The sequence below is a fragment of the Lygodium microphyllum genome, chromosome 22 (genome assembly GCF_053477565.2).
Source record: "Lygodium microphyllum isolate KBCC chromosome 22, Lygodium_microphyllum_v1.1.10, whole genome shotgun sequence".
Taxonomy (NCBI): Eukaryota; Viridiplantae; Streptophyta; class Polypodiopsida; order Schizaeales; family Lygodiaceae; genus Lygodium; species Lygodium microphyllum.
The window spans coordinates 103,704,290-103,731,523 of record NC_141156.1 but is presented as its reverse complement, the minus strand read 5'-3'; the positions used below and the strand labels follow the sequence as shown (position 1 = coordinate 103,731,523).

The 27,234-nt window shown below is 43.5% G+C and overlaps 1 protein-coding gene across 3 annotated transcripts in view; it reads left to right on the top strand.

The window, feature by feature from the left end:
- The first annotated feature begins 997 nt into the window (after window positions 1-997).
- The window catches only part of LOC148017458 (uncharacterized), a 45,761-nt gene continuing 19,524 nt past the window's right edge, over window positions 998-27,234 (top strand). For 2 of the 3 annotated variants that reach the window (XM_087662975.1, XM_087662974.1), the window contains exons 1-8: window positions 998-1,237; window positions 1,869-2,063; window positions 5,092-5,286; window positions 7,631-7,742; window positions 7,910-8,019; window positions 8,517-8,735; window positions 8,833-8,977; window positions 9,065-9,168. In XM_087662975.1, the coding sequence (XP_087519101.1) occupies window positions 1,052-1,237; window positions 1,869-2,063; window positions 5,092-5,286; window positions 7,631-7,742; window positions 7,910-8,019; window positions 8,517-8,735; window positions 8,833-8,977; window positions 9,065-9,168 (1,266 nt within the window). In that variant the 5' untranslated portion in view covers window positions 998-1,051. Of the gene's footprint in view, window positions 1,238-1,868; window positions 2,064-5,091; window positions 5,287-7,630; window positions 7,743-7,909; window positions 8,020-8,516; window positions 8,736-8,832; window positions 8,978-9,064; window positions 9,169-27,234 lie in introns of those variants that run through there. The other variant, XM_087662976.1, reaches the window with a different exon arrangement.

The window sequence follows — 27,234 nt, the reverse complement described above, 5'->3', positions numbered from 1 at the left end:
ATATCAACAAGGGAAAGGCAACTCGACTGAAGATGAAGACATGGGTAGAAAAGGAAAACTGACTCATGAAGACAAGAAGATGAAGAAGGAAATACTCCATGAGATGTTAGAGGCGAAGTACTAAGAAATTCTAGATACTCTGCACAAGCGTTCTCTCTCACATAACTAACCTCTCTCACTTAGGATACATCCAAGCCATGTGCTAGCTCGTTTAGGCTTGAAATGTGAAGCTTTGATAAACTATCTAAGGCTGGACTCTTGCTAAAAAGTCCAAATTTTGTACATCTCATTTTTACCTCACTTTAATACATCTTAATGTTCTCTCTCAAAAAAAAGAGCGGAGGTGAAAGACAAATGATATATATATTTATATCATTAAGAGATGAAAAGAAAAAGAGAAGAGGGAGAAGAAAAGAAAAAAGAGGATCTTGAGGGAGACAGAAGAAACCAAGAGAAAGAGAGAAAAGCAAAGTTAGCGTGTGATAGGACCGTGGACGAACTTCGTCTCCCTCACAATTGCGTAATGTGTTCCTGTAATATGCCAACGTATCCAATGGATCGATGACAAGTGTCAAGAGGCCCCACTCTGTGGTGTGTTTTGCGAAACCCATGGATCATGGATGGGTCGGAGCATGAAGTCAATTGTGACATAAGCAGGCTGTCATGTGCATTGCGTCAAGCTCGGCCTTTAATTATTCAGCTCTACTCAATGCAGCAACTGCAGTCGTTAAAAGTTGCGACTTGCGGCGATGAACTCGCGCGTGACGAATATTTTTACAAAAATCAGATCATGCCGAAATAACGAATATTTAAAAAATCAGCTCCCTCGATGTTTCGTTCCCTACGTAAGTGTCCTTCGAAAATGTTTTCAGAAATTCAGAAAACTAATTTCTGCCATTTCAAAATAACTTCCTGGGGACCGTCTACGAGTCACGAACCTACAAAGCACAGGGACTCTCTCTCTCTCTCTTTCTCCCCCCCAACTCATTATGTGATCATATTCCACCTTGTGCCCTCAGAGAAGCCTCCACATACCCCCCCGCCAGATATAATGTCTGCACCGGCATCGCATGCAGATGCCAACCCTGACCATCAGCACAAGGAAGCGACTAATGCTACAGCAGTGCACCGGAAGACAGGTGGCCCTAGCCCCGAGCTGAAGGGCTCCATCTTCAGCATCTTAACATGGCACTGGCTCCGAGCTTTTGTCGCCTTAGGCAACCGTAAGACCATCGAAGTAATGTACTTATCGTCCATCCACAAATACAATCATAATCTGCAGGCTACAAGTCACAAACATGCTTCTGATTCTAATCATAATCATAGTCCATCATTATCATCTCCTCATGATCATAGACGTACCCGTTGCAGATTATAATCATAACCAATGTCAAGTAGCTTTAGTCCTTCCATTATCGATCACCAGTAATATTGTCCATACTTACTGTTTCCGTTGCATAATATACATCAACTCTTATGTATACACTCCGACATTTAGAAACGATCATCATATCCATGCATATATTGCATAAACGCGTTGGTGCATACGTAGTGTGCTAGCTGGCAATCATGCAGACTGATTCCAAACTTCATGCTATGTCTTGTGGCGATAATTAATATCCAATACTAACATTAATCATCATCACTATGATGCTCTTGTATTTCAACGTGCATTTTTGCGTTTATAGTTGTGTTCATAGGAGTCTCTTAGCTGGCTCAGAAATAATTGACTCATCTATGAGCATGAGAAGATTCTGAGCTTCAATGATATTGTCATGACATATGCACAAGCAGAAGGCTGAAACCTTGAAGCCAAAAATATTTCTGAGCATGCTTGCCAATTTATAATGAATAGCTTTTCTTCATAGGCCGAGGATCTTTATGATCTGAATCCAAAGGAAGGGACGGAGCATTGTGAACTTCTATGGAAAGCGGCATTGGGACGTGCTTCAAAGGCCAACGCTCCACCTTCAGTCTGGACCTTATTGTGGGACTGTTTTGGTGCTGAATACAGTAAGGCTGCATTATTTAAGCCAGTCTGGCTGGTAGTAGTAGTTCTTCAGGTACTTTCCTCCTTCCTTTCTCTGGACTGAGAAGAATGTTTTGTGTTATGTGCTGACTGAGTGGAATTGCGCATATTCTGTTAATGCGACAGAAAAACAAATCTTCTGTTAATGTGACAGAAAAGCAAGTCTTGCAAGGATTTATGTTCACTTACATTTGTACTCATAGTTACCGGAAACACCTAAAAAAACTTCACTTTTTTGCCATTTCAATGTTCCTGTTTCTGCCTTTCTCATCCCTACAGTCACAGGAAACTCCCTGAAACTCCGCTGTTTTTGTTTCCCTGTTTCCTATAACAATGTTTGTACCTCATCTAATTAGCACCACTTTGAGCTTTTCTTGAGAAAGGGATTCTGATGGACATGCCTTGTTTGGGAAACCACTAAAAAACGGGAGCCCCGTCACAGCCACCCTAAGCTCTCAATTGGCATGCAATGCTCTAATTGTTATTTTACACAAGTGTATCATACTGTCTGAATAAGGTACTAAAGTGTTAGTATGCTTTTAAGATCTTTATACATGTCCCTTCCATGCTAGCATGATATTGTGTTCTACCTGATTCAACATGCCATTTCTTCCTCTAAGCCTATTGGTGCCCTCTCACCTCGCACAAGCCACCATGACAGGCACTTCATGTTTAAGTTGATCCCTCTGACTGATAGCATGTCCAAGCAAAAGGTGCTAGAGATAACATGTCAGTTTCCATTTCCTCATGAGAGGCATTTTCGATGTGTCAACGTCATGGAATGCCCAGGAGGAGGTGAAAGAGCAGAATGTTGGGCCATTAAGCCTAATCGTTGATACACACAAGCTGAATCCATGCAGCATGTTTGCATGACAAACTGGTGTTATCTGCTCCAATTCATTATATGTGAGGATGATACTCTTGTCCTCTGTCCACCACATGTATTGGAGCATACCTCGGTATTCGGTAGGAAGCCCAAGAAGGCATACACTGGCTCAGTTAAGTAAAAAAGGCGTCCAAGTGGCAATATAAAGACTGATGGTAGCGGATCTCGGCAAGTTGCATTACATCCTTGGACATCCCAAGATAGGCACCTGCAGCATTGGATGTCATTGCTGAGGGTCTTGTCATGACAAGGTGCATGAATGTGTTCTAAGACTAGGATGGTTGAGTTCCTATAAAAGGAACTCAGGAGATCATTTGTGTGACATCTTGTGTGATCATCACAATGTTTGGAATGCAGTCTCATTCCCTGTATCATCCACACACCTGATTGTTGTGTACTGTTGGTGGTCTTCGACGTCCTGGTCTTGTGGGTGAGCCTGTTTGTCTCTATGCCTGGGAGATGAGCTTGATGTCCATCCCCCATTCTGTTTGTCCCTCTGGCTCAGATGTGGGCTTGATGTTCATGCCTCAATATTGCTAAAATCACTCTGATACCAATGAAACATCCACATAGATCCAATTGCACATGACATGATTCAAGCTTATACAAGTAGATAAAAGAAAAGTTCAGGAATGAACATCGAGGTCACCTCCCAGCCATAGAGGCAAACAGGCTCACTCACAAGCTTGGGACCAGCACTGTAATGGGTCACAACATAAGGGGACCATGTAAGTTAAGCTCATTAATTGTCAGCCAGAGTGCTAAGAGCACTGTGGGTTCATTCTGAGCTTGGAGGCTGGGACCGATAGCATAACAAGTGACACTCCCATCGCAAGGGCTGGTGTCCGTCCCATAGCACTAACCCATACCATCTCAGTGTGTAGATGAGATGACCAATGAGCTACTTGGCCTGTAGTCCAAGTATGATGATCAAACAAGATGTCACAAAAATGAGCTCTTGATCGCCTTTTTAGGAATCCTTAACTTCCCTTGTCTTATGGCATGTTCTTGCTTAGTCATTTAGTGATCCTTGGTGGTTGACACCAGTGCTTGTAGAGTGGCTTATCCTAGATGTCCAAGGATGTAACACGCTGTGATGCAAACTGTGTTGTTCGTGATAGCATTTTTCAACCTTAGGTTTCTGTGATTGGGTCAAAGCATGCAGCCTGAGAAACTCAACAAAAGCACAAAGAGGCCAAACATAAACCAAGCAGGGCAGCTTGAAACATCCCAACGACACACCAGCAGCAGTATACGATGAGTATATGACTGGGCCAGCCCGTACACAAGCTCAATAGGACAGTCCAAAGCTCTGGGCATATGCTTTATAGCCAGCAAAAGTCAGACTGTCTTGTAGAATTTCGACTACTCTGCAACTAGTTGAGGCTTTTAAGATTTCACAGGTACCATCAAGCTTATGCTGGTTTTGATGATGCAACAGCCCCAGTCTTTCTCCATTTGTCTCCCTTGCACTGTCTAAGAGGATTCTAGACAGGATTTTATCACTACATGCAAAGTATGCAAGAACATTCTCAGATAGCATTATTTTCTCTGGCTATGATATTTACCCGAGCCTCCAAGTGTATCACTTTTTTTTGGTTCTGGGTATGGCATGAATACATGTAGAGTGCTCTGGGTGGTCTTTCATCATCCAAGCATTCCATCAAGGAATGATCTCCTGCAACAACTTCCATTATAGCAATATCCAAAAGGAGAGAGTGAATTCAAGAACCCATTGGGTCCGGAATGATAAAACACTAAGTTTTCAGCTAGTTAGCTTTAGATCAAATACAGAAATAAATGTTCTTTTTTCTACTTTTGGACTAGATAATAGGACCCAACATTGTTTTTTAGAAGGTGAAGATGAACTAAAGTTTCATTATTTTAGATTCTGCAACTTTACATGATATGCCTCATCCTTCTTCAGAGCAGTTCATCTTCCAGTTTTTTAAAACCTGTCAACGCACATAAGTGCAGGATTGTACATATGCATGCACCATGCACACATTCAGAGGTAAGGAAAAACTTGGAAGTTCACATAGTATTTTCTGAAAGAAATTTCGAGTTTTTAAATCAATATTAGCTTCCATCAGATATGTTCAATGATAGCAGTATTTAATATTAGGCCTATTTTTAAAGCTTATCCATGTGCTTAAAAGCATCACTGTCCTTGCAGGTTTACATTTTGAGGGCTCTCATTAAGGTAGTAGCATCTGGTCAGAATCAGGCATGGTGGTGGAAAACCCTTCTTGTGTTGGGCATATTCTTCACCTCTTGTGCTGCGAGCATTTCACAACACATGTGCTTTGCTTTAAGCCAAAGAGTTTCAATGAAGATTCGCTCAACTGTATGCATAGTAGTCTACAACAAGGTAGATAGAAAACCTCACTTTGCATCAGCTTTGCTTCAAATATTAATAAAGTAATGATCAAAGTTTCAATGGTGTATACCTTTTTTTTTTGTTATAAATTTTGATAATAGGTGGGTCTCTCCAAGACGATTCATCTTGCTGTAAAAATGGCCTTGTTCTTGCAGTGGTGATATAGTATGATGGCACATGATGACATGAAACTTATCTGATAAAAATTTTAACACTTTAATTATCTGGTAAAAAATTTAACGCTTTGATTTAAGTTGTAATTTTTAATGTACACATGTTGAAATTAAATTTTTGAAATCGAAAACAGCAAAGGCTGCAAGTCCAAGAAGAAGAAGCTAGTCAAAAGCAGCCAAAGTAGAAGGTCAAATGAGTCAATGGAAACCAGCTACAAGTAAAGACATTTCCTGAAGAGGAAAAAGATGAGGAGGACCAGCCAGGCGTTGGAAAATGATAATGCAATTTTTGAAATTTTCAAGAAATTGTCTTTAGTACTGGAATCCTTTAGGCAGGACTTTATATATTACTAAAAACTAAGAGAATCCAGGCTCACCCCCATGCGCATTGTATTACCTCCCAAGATTAAATTTAAAATCGTTTGTATAGAAAGCCATATGAGTAATGTGGAACTGCAGGCAAGTTAATTACTTTATATAAAGTCCATGCCAAAGCATTCATCTATTGTGGGAAACCATGAAGATCAAAGGCCATTGTGATAGACTAGATGATCGAACTCAAGAAAGGAAAATGGTTGAGGTCTCTCACTCGTGAAACCCTATGTTGACAATGTGTAAAATGGATAAAGCCTCTCAATATTCTTGGGTGTGCAAACTGGAGAGCTCTTACTTCCTTCTTCCCCCTTCTTGCTTCCACCATAGCCAAAGCTTGAGAGAGTGAGAGACCATGGATGAAGGTCTTTACTCCATCTTCTCACTTCTTTCTTCTTCTTCTCCTTAATGTCCCATCAATGCAAGAAAGAGAGTAAGTGTGAGGGGAAGGAAGAAAAGAGTAAGAGATGAAGTGAGGGATGGAAGGAGAAGCTTCCCTTCTATATTCTTGCTTCCATTCTTCTTCTTCTCCCCTTTCTTCTCAAAGTGGCATATTGGATGTGAATGGCAAATGGTTGAAAGAAACTTCTTGAGGGCTATCAAGAGAGTATCACTTGGATTGTGAGGCCATCGAAGCTCCTCTTGGCGAATTACTATAAAGGGGAGAGGCAAATTTTTGTGAGATTATATCACCTTTGAGATTTCTATATCCTTTTACATTTATGGTGAAGCAAGTATAATTGATTTGGAGCAAGATTATAAGCTAGCTATGTGAGAGGTAGTTGTACCATTCAGAGCATAGAAGCTTTTGAAAGATCTAGAGTACCGCCAATTTTCCATGATTGAGCTTGTAGAGCATGAAGATTTTGGTTTTGTTGAGCCTAGAACAAAAGGCAAAATTTGCTCTCTTTTTGTTGCTCGTGTTCTCATCATTGGAAAGGAATAGAAAGCTGTGCTTCTTTAGAAAGGATGGAGCCATCGCTTTTTGCTTGTGAAGGCATAGCTAATCTAAAACACACATGGCTAGTTTAGGAAGGCCAAATCTAAAGGAAACAAGGTTGATGGAAGGGAATAAGTTACAGAGATCAGAGTAAATATTAGTGTAGCGTAGGTTTCTTTCACTTCTTTAAAAAATCAAAAGATATAAAAATAATCATAGACAATCTTATGTAGAGCAATCGAACGCATCCGATGTTTAGGTTGTTTGCACAGATTGATAGAGCACATTGTCACATTAGACTCATGTATTCCATGACATTATCTATTCATACTTCTATAATCAACATGAAATGATAGGATTTGCTCCTCAATACTTGTGGCAATAGTTGGAGTGTAGTCTGAAGCTGGGTTGCCATTTTGCAGCATATTGCATGAGGTCCTGTGCAAGTATCATGCATCATTGACCACCACAACTGCATTTTCTCACCACCATCAGTGATATTTAGGCTTGAAATCTCCATGATTATGACTGTAGGGGACTCTAGTACTTGAAACTATTACCTTGATGATGATACGAGGATGATACTTGATCACCTTGACTATCCAAACATCACTTAGAGAGACTTGACCTCAACCTTGTGTGAAAACAATGATGTTATTTTTACTGTCTGCCCTTTCCATCATCATCCCCTTTATTAATTAAGAGAAGTATCAATGTCCAAACATGAGATAAAAGCAATGTACTAGCTATTGGCTGGCCATTTGCAAAGGTGTACAAAATAGTTAAACATGGGTTTTATTGCAGCATGCTTATTTAAGAACTCAGTTGATGTCGCATGTTTTCTTTGCAGCTTTTGAACATGAAATTGGTTTCATTGGTTGGAGCCAACAGTGGACTGATGCTCAACCTGGTTACAAATGACACTCAAAAACTCCTTGATGCAACTATGTACATGCATTTTGGTAACTTTGATTCACCAGTTTATGTTTTTAGAGTTTATTGCATTCTAGAAATTAAGAGATTATGTGACATGGTACCTATCTACCTGTGCCCTCTGTGTGCGGTTACGTGTATCTTATTTCTATGTATTGTCACAAGAGAACTAAGTTTGGAAATTGTTTTCTTGTAGTATGGTTTGCACTGGTGGAGATCAGTACAATAAGTACATTGGCAATAATAGAGGTAGGCGTATCTGCTGTCCCTGGAGTGGCAGTTGCATTTTTGTCACAGCCATTACAGGTAAACTTTCCCGCCTAACACAAGTCTCCCCTCCCCTCTTCTCCCTCCCTCTTTTCCCCCATGTTCCCTTTTTTGGGGTCTCCACCTATTCCCTTTCTTTTATTTCCACCACCGCCACCACACTGCGCCCCCCGCGCACCGCCAGTAGACTTCCTAAAGTTGATGGATTGAAAATAAAGATTTAAGCAAAGAGATAAAACGTTTTATGAGTGACCAAAGAGGTAAACGTTTCATGACAAGCTGCAGTTGGTCATGTTTTGATATGGAACTTTGGTTTCTAACTATTCTTTGCTTATCACTTCCACTACTAGTCTTCTTGTTGTAAGAGAGTAGTGTGGTGCCAATTGATGATTGTTATATTGCCAACAGAAGTATGGATTCAATCCAATCAACGATGCTCAGTGATCTTAGTTGCTCTAATGCAGGTTTCTAAAATCATCTGAGCCCCACCCTTGCAATACTAGTTGCAATTTTGATATGTTATGAATTCTTTCCAGGTTTGGATGGCTCGTACGGTTGGAAAACTACGTGTCAAGGCAGTGAAATACACTGATTCACGAGTCCATTTGACAGGAGAAATCCTAAATGGCATAAGAGTAATTAAGTACAATGGTTGGATTGCTCCTTTTCTGGGGCGCATTACCAAATTGAGGCAGAGTGAGTTGCAGAGAATCAGAAGGGCTTCATTTCTTCGAGCTTCAACTTCCACCCTAAGGGTAAGCAATTGCTTTTATCTTATGACAATCTTGTTTCAATCATTGAAACTAGAAAGGGCACATGTAGTTCTGCTTCTTTCAATTTCTCTTATTTCAGGATTCAGCTACACCACTTGCGTCTTTGGTGACTTTTGGGACATATTTTGCTCTGAATGGAGGTCGTTTTATGCCACCAAGTCAGGCATTTACTATTTTAGCTTTATTCAGTGTGCTTGTACGGACATTCTCCATTGCTCCTATAGGTATAGCTTTTGTATTTTTATTTCCATCTGTAATTCACGTTAGCCACTTGAATTAATGCTATGTTAATAGTAGATTGGATTTTACAGGATTTCAATATCTTGGAGAAGCAATAGTTGCAGTTCAGAGGCTCCAAAAACTTTTGAATCAAAATGAAGCCAACGATCTAAGCTCCCAAGATGGTTTCGACAAAGTACATCATGTTGTGTTTTTCAATGATGCTAGTTTGTTTGTTTGTTCTTGTACTCTCTCTCTCTCTCTCTCTCTCTTTTCCGTACTAGGTAATTGTATTAATTACAAAAAAGATACAAGATTACATGATTACAAGCTGCAGGATGGCTGTAGGCCATCATACAGAAACTCCCTTTACAGAAGATCAAATAACTAAAAGAGTACACATGTCACAGCAAAGAAGTAGCGAAGATTGCTGTATGCCACGGGACCAAGTCTCCCTAGAAAGGAGATCAGTGTCCTGAATAAGGTCAAGCTTGGCGAGGTGGGTTTGCACCCCAGATGTGGAATGAAAAACAAAATTTTGGGTTGTCCAGTTGTACCAATAGCCCCAGAAATGGATAAATGGAAAGAAATTCTTCAGATGTGGTTGTGGCAGGGAAGGATATTTGGGCCTAACAAGAACCCAATCAAAGGGACACAGTGACATGCCAACCACATCCGTCCAAATAGTAGACAACAAGGACCAAATTTTCCATGCCAAAGGACACAAAAGAAAATGGTGGCGAGAAGTTTCCACAGTGGTGGTGATGCAAAAGAAGCAAGTGATATTTGAGATGCAGCGCTTTGCGAGCACGGCGATGAGAGGCAGCCCACCAACCATGATATGCCAAAGGAAAAATTTACACGTGCAGTAGGACAACTCTGTGTTTCAGGTAGTTGACCTTCTCCTGTTGCTGGGGTGACAACTCCTATTTGTTGGGCAACAGTTTTATTTGCGGGGCAGCAGCTTCTATCTGCTGGGCAGCACTTTTATGCAGGTTCTGACTTTTTTTTAATGCAGCTGACCCCCCTTCAATTTGTATTTTTGGCTACAAGGCACCCTTTCAGTGCTGGGAGGCCTCTCACAGTCCTGGGCCTCCTCATATACAACACCCGGACAGCCTTCTCTAGGCTAGGCAACCCATATCCAGGTTGAGCAACACCTTTCTGTGCTGGCCAGCCTATTTCTACGGGCGGAGAGATGTTCTTTTGTTGTGTTTTCTGCTAGACAGTCACTTTCTTTGCCAAATAGACCCTTTCCTAGCTGGGTGACAAGTTTTTTGACCTGTTTGACTAGATTTATTGCAGCCATATCTGCGTTTTGGAAGATCTGCCCCTCTTTGCTTGGCATCGAGTCGTCTCTCTCACCTCGAGTGCATCTTGTCTATATTGCTTTCTGATCAGGATACCGATGGACCCGCATAGGTGGAGGACATCCTAGTTGCAGCAGCATCTTTGTTTTCTCGCAGGTATTTCTTGAAGGACAAATATGGTGGACGTGTATGCTATGGGGGGTTGTGTGATCGCGACTATTCAAACCAACCACCATCCTATGGTGGACGTGTATGCTATGGGAGATTGTGTCGTCGTGACTATTCAAACTGACCACCATCCTATCACTCTTTCCTATTAGATTCTTCCAGGGCTTCTAGTCCTTGATTGGCATTGATGGCATCTCCTAAGAAGGTGTTAGTCCTACCCTCTCTACCCTCATCCAACAAGTTGGATGGGACAAACTAGCATCTATGGTTGTGCCACATGGAATGTCTCCTCCACGATTATGATGTTTGGGATTTTGTTATTGTCCCCATTCCCCGATCTACAATGGATCCCCACGGAGTGAGCTCGGATTTGGCAGCTTTGTGGGATCGGTTGAATGCAAGAGCCTGTTCTTTTCTCCTTTTGAGTTATGCAAAATCTTTGCTTGTGCATATTAGATATATCCACACAGCTGCCAAGGTTTGGAGGAGATTGGCATCTCTCTTCCAGATCCAGACATTTGGGCATCGGTTACCTCTTGAGTGAAGCTACGATAGCTTTTTGTCTCACAGATTTCCCTATAATGAGGGATCACATCTACAAGATGGAGGAGCTTCGGAATGAGCTTGTATCCCTTGGTACAGACATTTCTGCAAAGGACCTAGCTATGAAACTTCTCCCACATCTTCCATCACTGATATATGATGTGTTCTACATCAGTCTTCTTACTTCTCGTAGTTGGGAGTCTCACTTGGGAGGAGCTAGTCCCATTGGTGCTTGTGTAGAATGTGCTTTACAATGAGCCAATTTCTTGTAGAGCTCATGTACATGGCAGTGCTTATGCAGCTTTATCTCTAGGTGCAGGACCTTTCAAGTAGACGAAAGGGAAGAGGAAGTAGTTGGAGTTATCTTCTGACTTTGATATAGATTTTATGGGGAAGTGTAGAGGATATCTCTCGTGTCCTCATTGTGAAAAGGTCTTGTATCTCAAGGAGAAATGTTGAAGGAAATACCCTCACCTTTGTCCGAGAGTGAAGGATGGATCTACATTAGAGCCTTCGTCTACCTCTACATTGTGAAAAGGTCTTGTATCTCAAGGAGAAATGCTGAAGGAAATACCCTCACCTTTGTCCGAGGGGGAAGTGTAGAGGATATCTCTCGTGTCCTCATTGTGAAAAGGTATTGTATCTCGAGGAGAAATGCTGAAGGAAATACCCTTACCTTTGTCCGAGAGTGAAGGATGGATCTACATTAGAGCCTTCGTCTACCTCTACTTCATCACCCGCTATTACCACTGAGTCCATGTTTCTACACATTTATTAGATGGAGGAGCCTTCTTCGACTGTCTCGACTTCTAAGCAACCTTGGCTATTTAACAGTGGTGCATCGAGTCATTTGACTCTCTGAGGTGATTTGTTACAAGATCTTCATCTATTAGAGGGTATCATCACTATTGATGACATTTCTTCAATGTCTGTTAGCGGTGTTGGCACCTTGTCTCTATTGTCTGACAGTTCAACGAGCTCTGCTTCTAAGGCCCTACCTATTTTGGACTTCGGCTTCCCTCTCCTCTTAGCTTATGGCCTTCCTGGACTCACGACCCGTGTTGTTTTCATGGAGCTGACCGTTTTTATTGAGGATTCTACTATAGGAGCCACTTTTGTGACAAGTTGGCAAGAGAGGGGGCGATTTATGCTCCATTTCCCTTCCATTGTGCAGGGCTCTCCAAGCCAGCTTTCTATTGCTACACCCATTCCTGATTGTGCACCATTTACCCCACATGGTCCATCTCATCCCCCACCATCTCCTCAGGTGGTTTTCTTGTACCTGCCATCCCCTACCATCTCCTCTGGCTATTCCATCCCATCGCCCACCATCTCCTTTGGTGGTTTTGTCATACCTCCCATCTCTTTCAAAGCGGGACGATATTGGTGATGTGGTTGTGGGTTCCCTGGCCCTTTGTGTTTCTCAAAAGGGGCTTTCCAAGATCATGAGGAGTTTTTTTAAGGTTTCCAGTCTACTTTGGGCCTTTCTTTCATGCAACTATCTCTTTTGAGCCACCATCCCCTGCTGCTTTGCCCTTAGTCCTTATTGTTGCTATGCAGCTTATGGTGCATTTGATAGTTCCTCACTATTGTCTACTCATTGGGTTAGAGGCTTGGCTTACCCATCCCCGACTAGAGTTTTCAAGAGTGCTCCTTTTGAGGCCTCTCCATTTCCATTGCCCTTTGGTTGCCTTCCGTTTGATCGGATTTTTCTATGGAAAGGGGATCTTGCTCCTTGGTTGGCTTTCTTTATCGACGAACTTCATCAGTATGGGTGCTCTTCTTGTCACCCTCACATCCACATCTCCTTTTGGCCTTCTACCACATCTAGGATTTGAGAGGGGGTGTTAGCAGTCATGTGTGTCATCTGTGGTCATCTCCTTCCTAGCCTTAGTCTAACTCAAACGAGGGCATTAGCAACTCTAACATTGTATTTGTCTGTCATTTTATATGTTTTAGACAATTTAGATGGAGGGAACATTAGTTCATTTCTTTTTGGGCACTTTTGACCATTTCTTAGGGGTTTAACCATATTTGGGTTTTGGCATTTTTTTGCTTATATATATGGGCGGCTTTCCTTTCCACTTTCATTATCCATCATTGATCCTTTGTGATCAACCAGCCCTCGTTATTCTCTCATCCCCCTGCTTGCGTCTAGCCCCCCACTAATGCGTAGAGCTATGTGTTGGGCCTAACTATTGCAACCTTGTACCTTTAGCCACTGCAATCACATTGTTCCTTCTCTCTCGTGTTCTTTTTGTCTCCTTCTTCTCTCCATGTTCACTTTCATCTTTCCGTTGCACACTCTCACAAAAACACGATAACATTTCCTCTTCCACATCAAAATTCAGTCCCAAGGTCTCGATTACCTGATCAATGAAGGCTGGCAATCATAGCGTAGATTGATCATGGAAGATCCATCTCTCTTTGAGGAGCACTAAATTTGTCGTTGCCCAACATAGTACAAGATTCAAGGATGTTTCCACTATACTCTAGACTCATGAATTTCACTAATCAGTAGTGCCTTCACCTCTTGCTCCTTGAGATATGATGGCTTTGGGACACGCTCCTTAGGAGTTCAGCTCCAAGGCATCAAGACCCCTACCCGAAGGCATCTTAGATATTGCTTTGTGAGGGAGACTCATGATATTTTGGCAGAGTCACAACCTCAATCATCTACATATACACGTAGAATATTGATTGATTGAGCCATCCACCTTGGCCAATCTAGATGTCCCAGACCTCGACACAAGCGTCGGTAGCACTTCCTGTGGATACAAGAGATTATTGCTCGGGCTAGAACCAAGCCCTCTATATCTCCAGGAGATTGTATCAACTAGATCTCTTTATTTGTCAGCTAGAATTCTCCTTATAGCTTTTAGCTTTCTTGTTCTATTTATTACATTTTCATTTACTACTCTTTTCAAACAATTGTACCATTATACAAATGATTGTAATCGATGGTCTCATAAGTTATTTTGGCCTTTTGCAAACATTAATAGTAAATATATCATATCATTTCATCTCTCTCTCTCTCTCTCTCTCTCTCTCTCTCTCTCTCTCTCTCTCTCTCTCTCTATGTCTCTCAATGGGTAATTACATTAATTTTACGAAAAAAAGTATTGGATAACAAGATTAAAAGTGTAGGGCGGCTCTAGGCAATATGTATGAACCAAATACAACACATTGAGTAGGCAAAAAAGAACGAGAGTGGAGGAGGCACCCTAAGACTAGACAGACACAAATGATCAAGAGTTTTGAGAAGATGTTGCGTGGGCCTGTGCTTTTGCTGCCAAAGTCTCCAATACCCCATCCTTAAAGAAGTCCCCCAGCATCGGAAAGGGGTTGGACCTAAGGGGCATCTGCAGTGTGGGAAGTGGAACTTGGATACTTGCCATCCCATGGAGTGATGGATCTACCGGTAGCATCAAATGCCATTTGGGCTGAAGGATCATGGGCGTGATGTGGTTGCTATCACTCTTTAGGGGGGCTATAGATCTCCTCTCTCTGGGCCACGAGCACGTGGCAATCGGATCAATTGTTGTTGTTGCAGTTGCTGTTTTGGAGGCTAGTGGATCTTTGATAGCAGCAGCAACTCAAGCAGTGGCTGTATTACAGGATTTGTCTCGACGACGTAAGCAAGTGCAGAGGGGATCTTGCAAATTAGAAAGGTTAGTAGAAGTCCTTCACTTTTCCCTTAGTGTGTCGAGTTTCAAGCTTCCGTCTATCCTTGTGTTTCCAAATTTGTAGAAGAAATTGATTGCTTGCCTTTGGACTAGCTAGGCTGAATAATCTGTTGCTCTACAGAAGGCGAAGGCATGTTTTGGTCCTTATCCATGGACAATCAACAAAGGTAGTCTTTCTGTCTTTTTGGACATTTGTCCATGAAGTGCTCCAATAGACCACAGGAGAAACAATAGCAAACAAAAGTACCCCACTTGAGCTGAAACCAAAGAGGCTGCATACCGCTGCAATGGAGACGCAACTAGTCCCTTTTTGGCGGTATTCCATAGCATACACAATCAATTTCGGTTTGTTGCCTTCAGATTTGGGGGCACCAATATGTGACCCACTACAGCCATTGAATCATTTAGAAGGCTGAGTTAATAGCGAGACAAATCTCCACCTCCACCCATACTGGACGTGTGCTTGAGCAAACATTGGAAGTCTGCCCTTGGATGCCATGAAACAACATGTACCGATTGTTCATCAAAGAAAACGGGTGGTTTATTGAGAAGAAAATCACGTGCCGAAGTAGAAAGGAACACAACCTCATAGAAACCATGCGGACCAGCGAATATCTCCTCAACACAATCAGTCTAAAGAAGAGATGTCTGCGACTTATGGATCTGGGTGAGCACGAGAATCTGAACAACGTGGACTTTTTCGGCCTAGTGCAACTTGCTGAAAGCGCAATGTTGACGACCTTCATGGGGCTTTGGTAGCCCCTCTAGTAGACTATCCTCCCAGAAGAGGGCTTCTCAAATCTCTATCCACATAAAGATCTCTATGAAACCCTAGCTCTGGGTTTTCTGGCAGTCATAGCCAGAAAGCTTCAAGCTTTCTTCTTTCAATATTAATCACCTTGGTTGACACTAAGAGTGATTCTAATCATTGATTTAAGTCCTCTGGAGTCTCTTGTAGATCTGGAAGGTCCATCTCAGGTTCAAAGATACTTGGTGAACATCATTAAGCTCATAAGAAAGATGAATTATAAACATATACTATGAGATGAGTGCTTGTAAGCACTAATGCTGCATTTCATAGTCATGATCCTATTTCCAATCAGTTTGTGGAAGATGGGCCTTGCTAAGACAAAGATACTCCTAGCTTGTGCTAGAGTCATCTAGACAACTAGCATTACAAGGGAATATTGAGTGCTGGTATACTCGAACAAAGGCATGGCTGCAGTTACATGGATTACTCATGGATCACCTCATACTACTACAATACAAATTGGATTGCCCCCATTTGGAGCTTAGTCGAGGGGAGCTAAACTACATCATCAAGATGGACATTATTCAAATACACATAGCTATGACATGGATGACACCTACTAAGGATCTGGGGATGAAGATGGAGAAATCATCTTCTACATATATTCCCAGATGGCTTTGTTATTCACTCGAGATACATGGATGCACACGTGTCTCATGGTGTCCGATGCACCATTGGACAACTTCGTATATCTTCACATCAGCTTCGGATCGAGACAGATAGATACGACATAGACTCTCTCCCCCCAGAGGACAAGATTTACCAACTCTCTCAACTTGAACCTGAGACCAAAGAAGCACTACTTATGCAAATGCCCAATGTACTATGAGAGCAGAGGGCGCTTCCATTGCCTTTTTAGAGAGGGATTTGGGCCACTATCCAAGGTTATGGATTTCCTAGATCAAAGATGTCTCAAGCTCTTCTTGCTAGAGCTACACCACCACAAAGAGCATCTCTTACAAACCTAGCCGTAGAGACACAGAGCCATACACCAATGTGCACTCACGGAGTTCTACAGAGCATCGACTACTCCCTCCACCACAAAGCCGTCATTGGTTTGCCAACCAACAGCCCCACTACAGGGAACTACCTTAGACATAGCCATAGAGAGATGTAGAGCCTGTTGCCCACGTCTAGCTGGTCCACGCCCTCGCAAGAGGCATCATCTATCGATATAGAGGATACTATATTGTCATTGGGGGACCCTACCTTGCCACTTCAGCCTCTCTATGCTAGGATAGACCCATGAGAGATATCTTGAGATGAGAGTGCTTCCTAAGCAGATCCACATTGTATTTGGCCTAGCTATCATTTTGTACTCATCAGCTATGTATTGTTCATTGCATATTTTCCATTTAGATAGTCATAGCATTAGATGACAGCTACTTGGGGACATGGAAAATTCCTTGACTTTTCAGATGTAACATTGTGGTCTTATAGACAATTTGGCCTTTCGTAGATTGCTCGTTACAGACGAAGATTACCATGACAACTCGGTCAGAGGTAGCTTGCAGAGTCTTGGTGGATTCCATACACTGAGAGGGAGATACTTTATACTCTTTTCAGTTTTTCAGTTTTCCATATTTCTCATTTTTCATATTTCCAATTTGCAGAGTCTTGGTGGATTCCATACACTGAGAGGGAGATACTTTATACTCTTTCCAATTTTTCAGTTTTCCATATTTCTCATTTTTCATTTCAATTTATCATGTAGACCTAGACATAATTATGTTTTCTTCTCTAATGGGAGATGATGATACCAGTTGTATTAGTTATGGTTCCATAGGCCATTTTGGCCTTCTAGAGACCTCTCTCTCTCTCTCTCTCTACGGGTTGTATCGGAGTCGGAGTGGGCCTGAGTGGTCTGTTGAGTAGAAGGAGATGAAGAACCAAGAAGGTCAAGGAAGTATTCTCTACACATATGCACAATGGATTACAAATCTATAACCATTGACTTGTGTAAATTCTCAATCAAGCTTTGCAACTTGGCTTGCTAGTATAATCTCAACTGGAATTGCTGAATGCGATTTGTCACCCTTGTGACCAACGGTAGCAGGAATGGATCATTTGGAGAATCAATTAGCAAGGAGCAAATCCATGCCAGCATTGCTTCAATAGTGTGTTGATACTACTTGCAAAGAGAAGCATGATAAATACCATAATGCCTAGAAACCCTCTACATGTTATGGAGCAATTACTCAGAAGAGTTACTGCTCCCAGAGGAGAGATCAAGAAAAAACATGTCAACCAACTACTCCATAGCCATGAAAGAGTGGGTGCTTTAGGTAATATGAATTAAAATGCAATGGGAGCCATCCCAAAAATTGTGCAAAAGGGATGACAAAGTGGGCAAGCATGTTAAACTACAAAAGGAAATGTTCTGACAAAACATATTATTGTAGTACTCGAATGTCCAAAATCTTTGGCAAGAAAGCATCATTGTGCATAACATACATGCAATCCAAGGGACACCATGTGGCAAGTACTATGTTGATTGAAAAGTAAAACCTGAATCCGATGGTGGAGCCAAGACCAAATGTCCTACTTCAAAACAACCATTTCAAAATTATGCCAAGCATGACTCTCAAATGCATCCATCACTAAGTGCTCAAAGGTAGACTGCAAATTCTATGTGCGTGTGTGCGTGCGCATGCGCCTTAGACATCATTTTGTACTCATGAGCTATGTATTGCTTAATATTTATTTTCCATTTAGTTGGACTTGGGAAATTCCTTGACTTTTCAGATGTAACATTTTGGTCTCATAGGCCGATTTGGCCTTTTGTACACGCTAATATAACTCTCTCTCTCTCTCTCTCTCTCTCTCTCTCTCTCTCTCTCTCTCTCTAATATGGTTGTGGAGAAAGCTTGGGTGGTCTACTAACAAGAAGGAGACAAAAAACCAAGAAGGTCAAGAAGGTATTCTCTACACATATGCACAATGGATTGTGAATCCATAATAGTCGAGTTGTGTGCATGTTGGAGACACCATATTCTGTTGAGCAGGAGAGGCATGCAAGCCTCCAAAAAATTTATGCAACTGACATGAAGCATCTTGTAAATTCTCAATTAAGTTTTGCAAATTGGCTTGCTAGTATGATCTCAACTAGAATTGCTGAATGAGATTTCTCAGCCTTGTGGCCAATGATAGCAGGAATGGATCATTTGGAGAATCAACTAGCAAGGAGCGAACTAGTGCTAGCATTGCTTCAGCAGTGTGCTGATGTGGCTTGCAAAGAGAAGCATGATGAATACCATAATGCCTAGAAACCCTCTATAGTTTATGGAGCAATCGCTCAAAAGAGTCATTGCTCTTAGATGGCAAGTCAAGTAAAAACATGTCAACCAATTGCTCCGTATAACCATTAAAGAGTGGGTGCTTTAGATAAGATGAATTAAAACGCAATGGGAGTTGTACCAAAAATTACACAAAAGGGGTGACAAGGTGGGCAAGCATGTCGAACTACAAAGGGAAATGATCCAATAAAACATATTCTTGCAGTACTCATATGTCCAAAATCTTTGACAGGAAAGCATCATTGTGCATAATATACATGCGGTCCAAGCGACATCATGTGGCAGAGTACTACATTGATTGAAAAGTAAAACCTAAATCCAATGGGCGGAGCCAAGATCAAATGTCCTACCTCAAAACAACCATTTCAAAATCATGCCATGCACAACTCTCAAGTGCGTCCATCATCAAGTGCTCAAAGGTAGACTGTGAACTCTATCTCTCTCTCTCTCCCCCCACAATAGGCAATTGTATTAATTATGAAAAAATACAAGTACACAAGATTGCAAGATTACAAGATGCAGGATGGCTCTAGTCCATCATGCATAAAAGATACAAAGTCATGGCAAACAAACAAAGGAAATTGTCATATGCGAAGAAACTAAATCATGCTCTGGCGGAGGTATCAACATATTGTAGAAGGTCAAGTTGCCACCTGATAAGGCCCTTAAGCTTCACAACATGGTGCTGAATGCCCTAGGTAGCATAAAAAATGAATGCATTGCGAGTGAGTCAAATATGCCAACAACCCCAAAATTTAAAAAAGTGAAACAGAATCTTCATGTGAGGATGTGGCAAACCATTTTGTTTAGTTTTGTCAAAAACTAAGTCAAGTGAGCGCATCATTGTGACCACCACCGCAAGCCAAATGTCCGAGAGAAGGGTCCAAATCTTCCAAGGATGAATCTTGTGATGAGAAGACTCCATCAGAGTGGTACAAAAGAAACAATTCCCATTAGATATACCTTCGCAGTGAAGGGCTGACGCAAGAGGGAGGCCCCCCACCAACATTCCCCAAAGGAATACCTTGTATTGGAATGACCTCTCTCTCTCTCTCTCTCTTTTTTTTTTTTTCGTAAAAGGTAATTGTATTAATTACGAAAAAAGGTACAAGATTACATGATTACATGATTACAAGAGACACGAGGGCCCTAGGCCAACGTGTGGGAAATCCCCGTACTAATGCACTAAAAAGGTTACACCAATCATGGCAACGACCCAGAGGCAATTGCCATATGCCAGGGATGCAAATCCTCCCGAGGGAGCAAGTCGGAGTGCCGAATGAGATCTAGCTGCCAATGCAAGAGCCCTTTAAGCCTGGCAATATGTCTCGGTACATTAGAGGCCGAATCAAAGAGAAAAGCATTGCGCGTGGTCCAAATGTGCCAGCATCCCCAATATCTGAAAAAGTGAAATAAGATCTTCATATGTAACTGTGGCGGTGTGGGGTACTTTGGGCGCACAAAAACCCAATCGAAAGGAGTTAGTGAGGACCCCACCACCGCGCGCCAGATTTGCGACAAGAGTAACCAGATATTCTTGGCGAGCGGGCAAGAAAGAAAATGATGTCAAGCCGATTTCGCAGTAGTGGTACAGAAGAAACAATTGCCATTCGAGATTTGACGCTTGGAAAGGGCCGAGGCAAGAGGAAGACCACCAATCATTTACCGCCAAAGAAAGACCTTGCATTTGAAAGGTGCCTTATTCAGCCAGCTCTCCATCAGCGTTGCCTGCCACCATGACAGCAATTTCCGCAGTCCCCAAACAGTATTAGCTTTCACACCCAGCCATTGGTGATCTTGAATGAGAAGATGATACACTTGATTAGTAGAGGCCTTTTCCAGACTCAACCGGCCTGCAAGGTCCCAGTCCTGCCAAGGACGAGGGCAGGAAAGGGTTGCCTACCTTGAAGCTCCAACAAAAGCTTTTCCCATAAACCACGGTATCCGCGCGGGATCCTGAAAAGTCTCCTAGCAGTCCGAAACGATGCGAGGACATTGCGAGTGGCAAGGGTAGCATCCGCAATCAAAGTCACACCTAAACGGGCCATGCGGTTAAATCTCGGTTTGAGCTGATGTTTGTCTTCCCATGAAAGTAATCTGGATACTGCCAACAATTCCAGCTGAAAGGAGTTAGTCTGCAAGCGGTCCCCTACTGGATGCCAACGGGCCTTTTGGAGCACCACTTTCCAAGCGTGGACCAAGTGCAGTAACGAAGAGGAAGAGGGACTGGAAAATCGAGAGTCAGCATTAAGGACATGCCACCAGGAGGCTCGAAGCCGTGTGTTACCATGGCGTAGCCCGCTGTCCTCAAGAAAATAACGGGCTATGATGGTCCACGGGTGATGATCCACACACATGGCACGAAAAAGAGACCAACGAAGAGCCAGCATATGAGTTTCTGCATCCAAAATAGCGCCACCACCCATGCGTTTAGGGGTACATGTATGTGACCATGAAATCCATGAAATGCCTGCCTGCAGTGAATCCTTCTTCCATAGCATGAAACGAATGGGATGAGTGAGAGCCTTCAAAGTAGTAGGCGTCCACGACAGCAATGGCAAGAAATATGTTAGCATTGGTAGCATAATTGTCTGAGCCACTTTGAGGCGCACATGGAATGGCCACACTTGCGACTTCCAATACATAAACTTCGTTGCCAGTTTTTGTGAAATCCACTCTAGTAGATCCTTTGGCCGTACATCCTGTTAGCAGAGTATTTGTCAGCTCATGTGTGAGTCTGAGCTTGATCTGGGCTGGGCATTTTTATTAGGTATTTTAGGTTTTTTTCTGGTGTGGCATTTTATGCCAGTGGAGCATTTTTATGCACCAGTCGGCCAGCTTTAATGCTGTCCAACCAGCATTATTGCTCCCCACTTTTTCAGCCTATTTATACTCGGTGGCTCCTCCTCAGTCAGTCACTTCATCTTCACCATCTGCAAACTCTGTGGAGAGAGGAACCAGAGCCAGTGCCAGTGCCCACGCAGCCAGTGACTCACTGTTGTATGCGACTGTCTCGTGTTCAGATATATGGATTCCATTTCCCGTGCATACATCTGAGTTCTCATCTGTATCGTGTTCTTTTCTTTTCTTTTCTCTTTTTGTCTTGTGTTTCAGCAGTTTATTTCAGCACATGTTTATGCTTCCACCGCTGCTCCACTTCTGACATGGTATCAGTTTTCAGGATTTGTGTTTCTGCTGTGTTTTCTTGCTGATTTCAGGACTGTTTTATACCCCTGCTGATCAGACGACTGCTGTCGCAGCCAGGCGACCTGTTTTGGGGCTGTTTTCAGCCTGCGTTTTTTGCAGTCGTGCCATCGCCTGCTGCCTACGCACCCTCTGCTGCCTGCGTTTTTCATCTGCAGCTGCTGGCGACAGTTTTCTACCTGTTTTTCTCCAGATTACAGCCTGCGTTTTGCTGATTCAGCATCTCTCGTGGCTGGGTGACTGTTACTTCAGGCCGTTTTCTCTGTTTTTGGCAGTTTTTGACTGATTTTTTGACTTTCTGCAGCAGATTTTGTCTTCTATTGATCAAATTTTGGGTTCTATTGCATGTGAACTCTCATTTTCTGTAGTCTGTGCTCGTGTTTTGGCTGTTTCCTCTCTAAATTCCATCTCTTCTCTACTTCTCTTCTTATCCTCTCCATATGGCTCCTCCGTGCACTTCCACTGATGATAAGTTACATATGACCTCGATGCTTCTTGAGCATGAGGCCTCCTTGAGATTACAGGGGCGGCTTCCGGCACATTATGGAGGTGAGGCTTATGTAGCTTCAGAGAGGGGTGACGGGAAGAAGAAGTCGAAGGCCCAGTGTTACCACTGTGGCAAGAAGGGACATTTGCGGAAGGACTGCAAGAAGTTAGTGGCTTCCAGGAAGAAGAAGCAGAAGACGAAGCGGGATGTTGACTCTACCGATGTGTCCTCTCCTTCATCAGACTCCGACTCCGATCCTCCGACCAAGGTGAAGTCCAAGGCGCGGAAGGGATCCTCTTCTTCGGATCGCGGGAAGGGCTTGGTGGCCCCTTCCTCGGCTGCTTTCTAGTGGTGGTGATGAGGTCATCCCTCACGACTCTCTTGTGCCAGAGAGGGAGTATGAGCGGGTGTTCAGATGGGGCAGCCGCGTCTCATCTATATATTTATACAAGTGCACAGGTTCCAGAGAAGGACATCCCTGACGCATCGACTTCAGTCTGACGGAATCAAATCCTGGAGCTGGGATTGACATCCAGGTTCATGCTGAGTTGGTTATTTGACAGAGAGCGGGAGGCTTTCGTCTGGAGCTCACATGAGGGGACACTTTGGCGGTCTGGCCAAAGGCAGGGAATCCATGGTCACCTATGTTCAGGGGCATTTTTGACAGGATGGTCTTGTATGCTACTGCGAGACATTGGTGATGGACACAGAGACATGCTATGATCTTCTCTATTTTCAGGTGTTTGGTACGATCGACATCGCCATCAGGTTCTCTCCGAGGCACCTTGGTGGTGGATTGATCACCCACTGCTTGGGTATCCATGGTTCTACTTGGTGGTTCTATGTTATATAGTTTCTGATCCCTTTTCATTGTACTATTATATTGTATCAGATCACTCATGATCTGAGAGAGGGTGTTAGCAGAGTATTTGTCAGCTCATGTGTGAGTCTGAGCTTGATCTGGGCTGGGCATTTTTATTAGGTATTTTAGGTTTTTTTCTGGTGTGGCATTTTATGCCAGTGGAGCATTTTTATGCACCAGTCGGCCAGCTTTAATGCTGTCCAACCAGCATTATTGCTCCCCACTTTTTCAGCCTATTTATACTCGGTGGCTCCTCCTCAGTCAGTCACTTCATCTTCACCATCTGCAGACTCTGTGGAGAGAGGAACTAGAGCCAGTGCCAATGCCCATGCAGCCAGTGACTCACTATTGTATGCGACTGTCTCGTGTTCAGATATATGGATTCCATTTCCCGTGCATACATCTGAGTTCTCATCTGTATCGTATTCTTTTCTTTTCTTTTCTCTTTTTGTCTTGTGTTTCAGCAGTTTATTTCAGCACATGTTTATGCTTCCACCGCTGCTCCACTTCTGACACATCCACCCCCAACGGGTATCCAAGATGCCTGACAATGGATCCACGGGAAACCACCTGGCCCTGCCAGCCTAATGACTGTAAATCAAGCTCCATGCAACTGAGAATGGCTGACTTAAAGGCATTGATGCGAAGACCACAGGCCTGACCAAAGAGCGTCCAAACATCTAATGCCTTTCGAATGTTGTCCCTGTCTGCCCGCAAAATCATAAAGGTGTCATCAGCCAAAGATTGGCTAATGAAGTGCTGCCCCAAAGAAAGAGACAATCCTGCCAGCTGAGCAGAAGCCGCCATTGAGGATAACATTGAAAGGACTGGGTGAGTCGCCAGGGCAAAGAAGAGAGGACTCAAAGGGCAACCCTGTCTGACCGAGCGTGCAAGGACAAATGGCTCTGTAACCCCACCATTGAGCATAACTCTTGAAGAAGCCGCAGCACTAATGGTGTAGATCAATCGGGACATCCGGGTACCAAAGCCCATAGCAGACATGAGATCTGCAATGAAAGACCAGTCCACATAGTCAAACGCCTTTTCCAAGTCCAATTGAATCAATACCACTTCCTGACTGGAGTGCTGCGCATAGTCAATAGCCATTTGCACATTCAAGATATTATGCAGAATGTTGCGGCCCTTAATGAAACCATATTGGAGAGGATGCACAATAGCTAGAAGGTGCTTGTGAAGCCGATTCGCCAGCACTAGAAGATTTTATACATCAAGCCCATCAAAGAAATTGGTCTCCAGTGTTGCAACTTTGACGGCGAAGGGACCTTGGGAATCAGTTTGATAAGGCCTTCTTTCCATGAGGAAGACATGACCCCTGTTTCCCAAACCTGCTGACACATGACCGCCAATGGCTTCACCAACTGCGTGGCCGAGTTTTCAAAGAATGCATTAGTGAGACCATCCCAACCAGGACTTTTATCCTTAGGCAGGTGCAACAAAACATCCATAACCTCCTCCTCGCAAATATCCGCCTCCAAAGTGGCTTGCATATCAAGTGGAACCTGCTGGCGGACCAGATGATAGAAGACCGAGTGGGCATGCGTAACCTGGCTAGAAGGCGAGGGAGAAGAACCAAGAAGTTCCATAAAATAATTTCTGCACATAGTGACAATGGTCTGCGGATCAGTGACCATGCGACCTTCCGAATCCTGGAGTCTAGTCATATTTTCGCTAGCCGGAGAAGCATGCAAGGCGCGAAAGAACTTATGAGACTGGCAGGCACTATCTTGCAATGTGTCAGTCAAGTTATGCAGCTTGGCCTGCTGATAAGATTTCAACTGAAATACTTGAATAAGATGGGCCAAATGCCTTTCCAGTGACAGCAGAAAATCATCATCTGGGGAATCCACGAGCAAGGAACGGACCAAAGCCAGTAAGTCCTTTGCTGCATGTCGACGTCGCCGACAAAGGGAGGCATGATGAATCCCATACTGCCGAGCAATCCGCTGCACATTAGAGAGCAGCCGCGCAAATGCAGCCAAGCCGTCAGAGGCGAAGTCCAATAAGAATCTCTCAATCAATTGCTGCATATAGCCCTGAAAAATTGGATGCTTCAAATAAGAGGAGTTGAAATGTAAAGGGAGCCTATCCAGCAACTGCATAAAAGGTGCAATAGATTGTGCCCGCATCTCAAGCTGGAGGGGGAAATGGTCCGACAACGCATATTGCTGCAAGACCTTCATTTCCAGCATCTCGGGAAGAAAATCATCCCCCTGCATGATATACATTCGGTCCAACCGCGACCAAGTAGTTGCATATTGTGCGGAATGAAAAGTAAACCCTGAAAAAGAAGGGTGAAGCCATGACCAAAGGTCTTGCTTAAGTACGCGCAAAGCAAAGGAATTCCACACCCGGCTTTCCGGCGTATCCATTACCGAATGCCCTGAAGTGGACTGAGAAGAGTCAACACACATATTGGAATCTCCCATAAAAAACCCCCTTCGGCCAAGTGACATGGAGCCCTGCAAAGTCAACCAAAGATCCCGTCGGGATGCGGGATCATTCGGAGCATAGAGGCCCAGCAACCATAAAATCTCTCCTTCAAATAAGACTTCGATTACCAGAAAGCGGCCCTACACATCATTTTTAACAAGAACAGGCTGGTATTTCTCATGGACAATCATCAGCACGCCCGAATAGTGCGTAGCATGTGTCCCTGCATAAAACAGACGGAATCCATGACAATCCACAATTTTTCCTGCTTCAGCGTGACTTTTGTGCTCAACTGCACACAATACATCCCACTGGTTCTCATGCAAAACAGTCCACATGGCATGTTGCTTATGGCGAGAGCAAATGCCTCGCACATTCCACGTGGCTATCTTCATATATCTTCAAAAAAAGGAAGTCAAGAACGAGGCGCCTATTGCCTCGATTTCACCTTTTCCGCGAGAGCATCTAGGACACCCTCATCCAGAAAATCAGCCAATACTGCAAACGAATTCTGGCGACCTGCTTTAGAGGTAGAAGGAAAATCCACTGCCTTCGGAGTGGGGCGGGGATAACACCGATCCCAGGGTGTAATCACATTACCTTTTGTATCAAACGCCAGCTTAGCAGGTGGGCCCTTGGGGCCGTCTGTATAGACTTTCCTTGCAGACTGATTACAGGGGGCAGACGGGGCCATAGTACACGCAGCCGGCTGTGAAGTGAACATTTCTTTCCTGCGCATATACGTGCGCACGGAATCCTGTGAAGTATTAGGCCCAGGATCCGCCAGGCCTGCATCCAACTTTTTACCTTTTTTTAAACGTGCCTCAATCCAATCAGTGCTATGAGAATCCAAACCCAGGACCTGTTGTTTGCCTTTATCCACAACATTAGGTGGCTGAAGGGCCTCCTGTGTCGGGGAATCAAGCACCATATCATCCTTAGGCAGCACAACCTGCGTATCCTCGGAAGACGGTTGCCTTTCAGGGCATTCGGCCATAAAATGCCCTAATTTACCACATGAAAAGCAGTGGCCTGCAAAGTTGCCCCATTTGAAGCGAAAATGCAAAGGATGCATGCCAGGACAATTGAGGCAAAGCCACGCAGGCCTTTTCCTGGCTGTGTCCCATAACATGCATAAACGGTTTCGATTCATAGCCCTGAGGCTTGGGGGCACCAGCACTGTTCCCACAACGGCCATCGCATCCTTCAACAATGGCCAATAGACCGCTAGACAATTTTCCACTTCCACCAATACCGGGCATTCTCGTTGAAGCAGACGCTGGAAATCGCCCATAGGGCGCCATGGTACAACATGGACCAAGCGGCGATCAAAGAATAATGGCAACTTGGACAGGAGCTCAGCTCGATGTGTTTCCGATTTCAACAGCACCTCATAAAAGCCGCGAGGTCCAAGGAAGATCTCAACACACTCCCCTTGCAATAA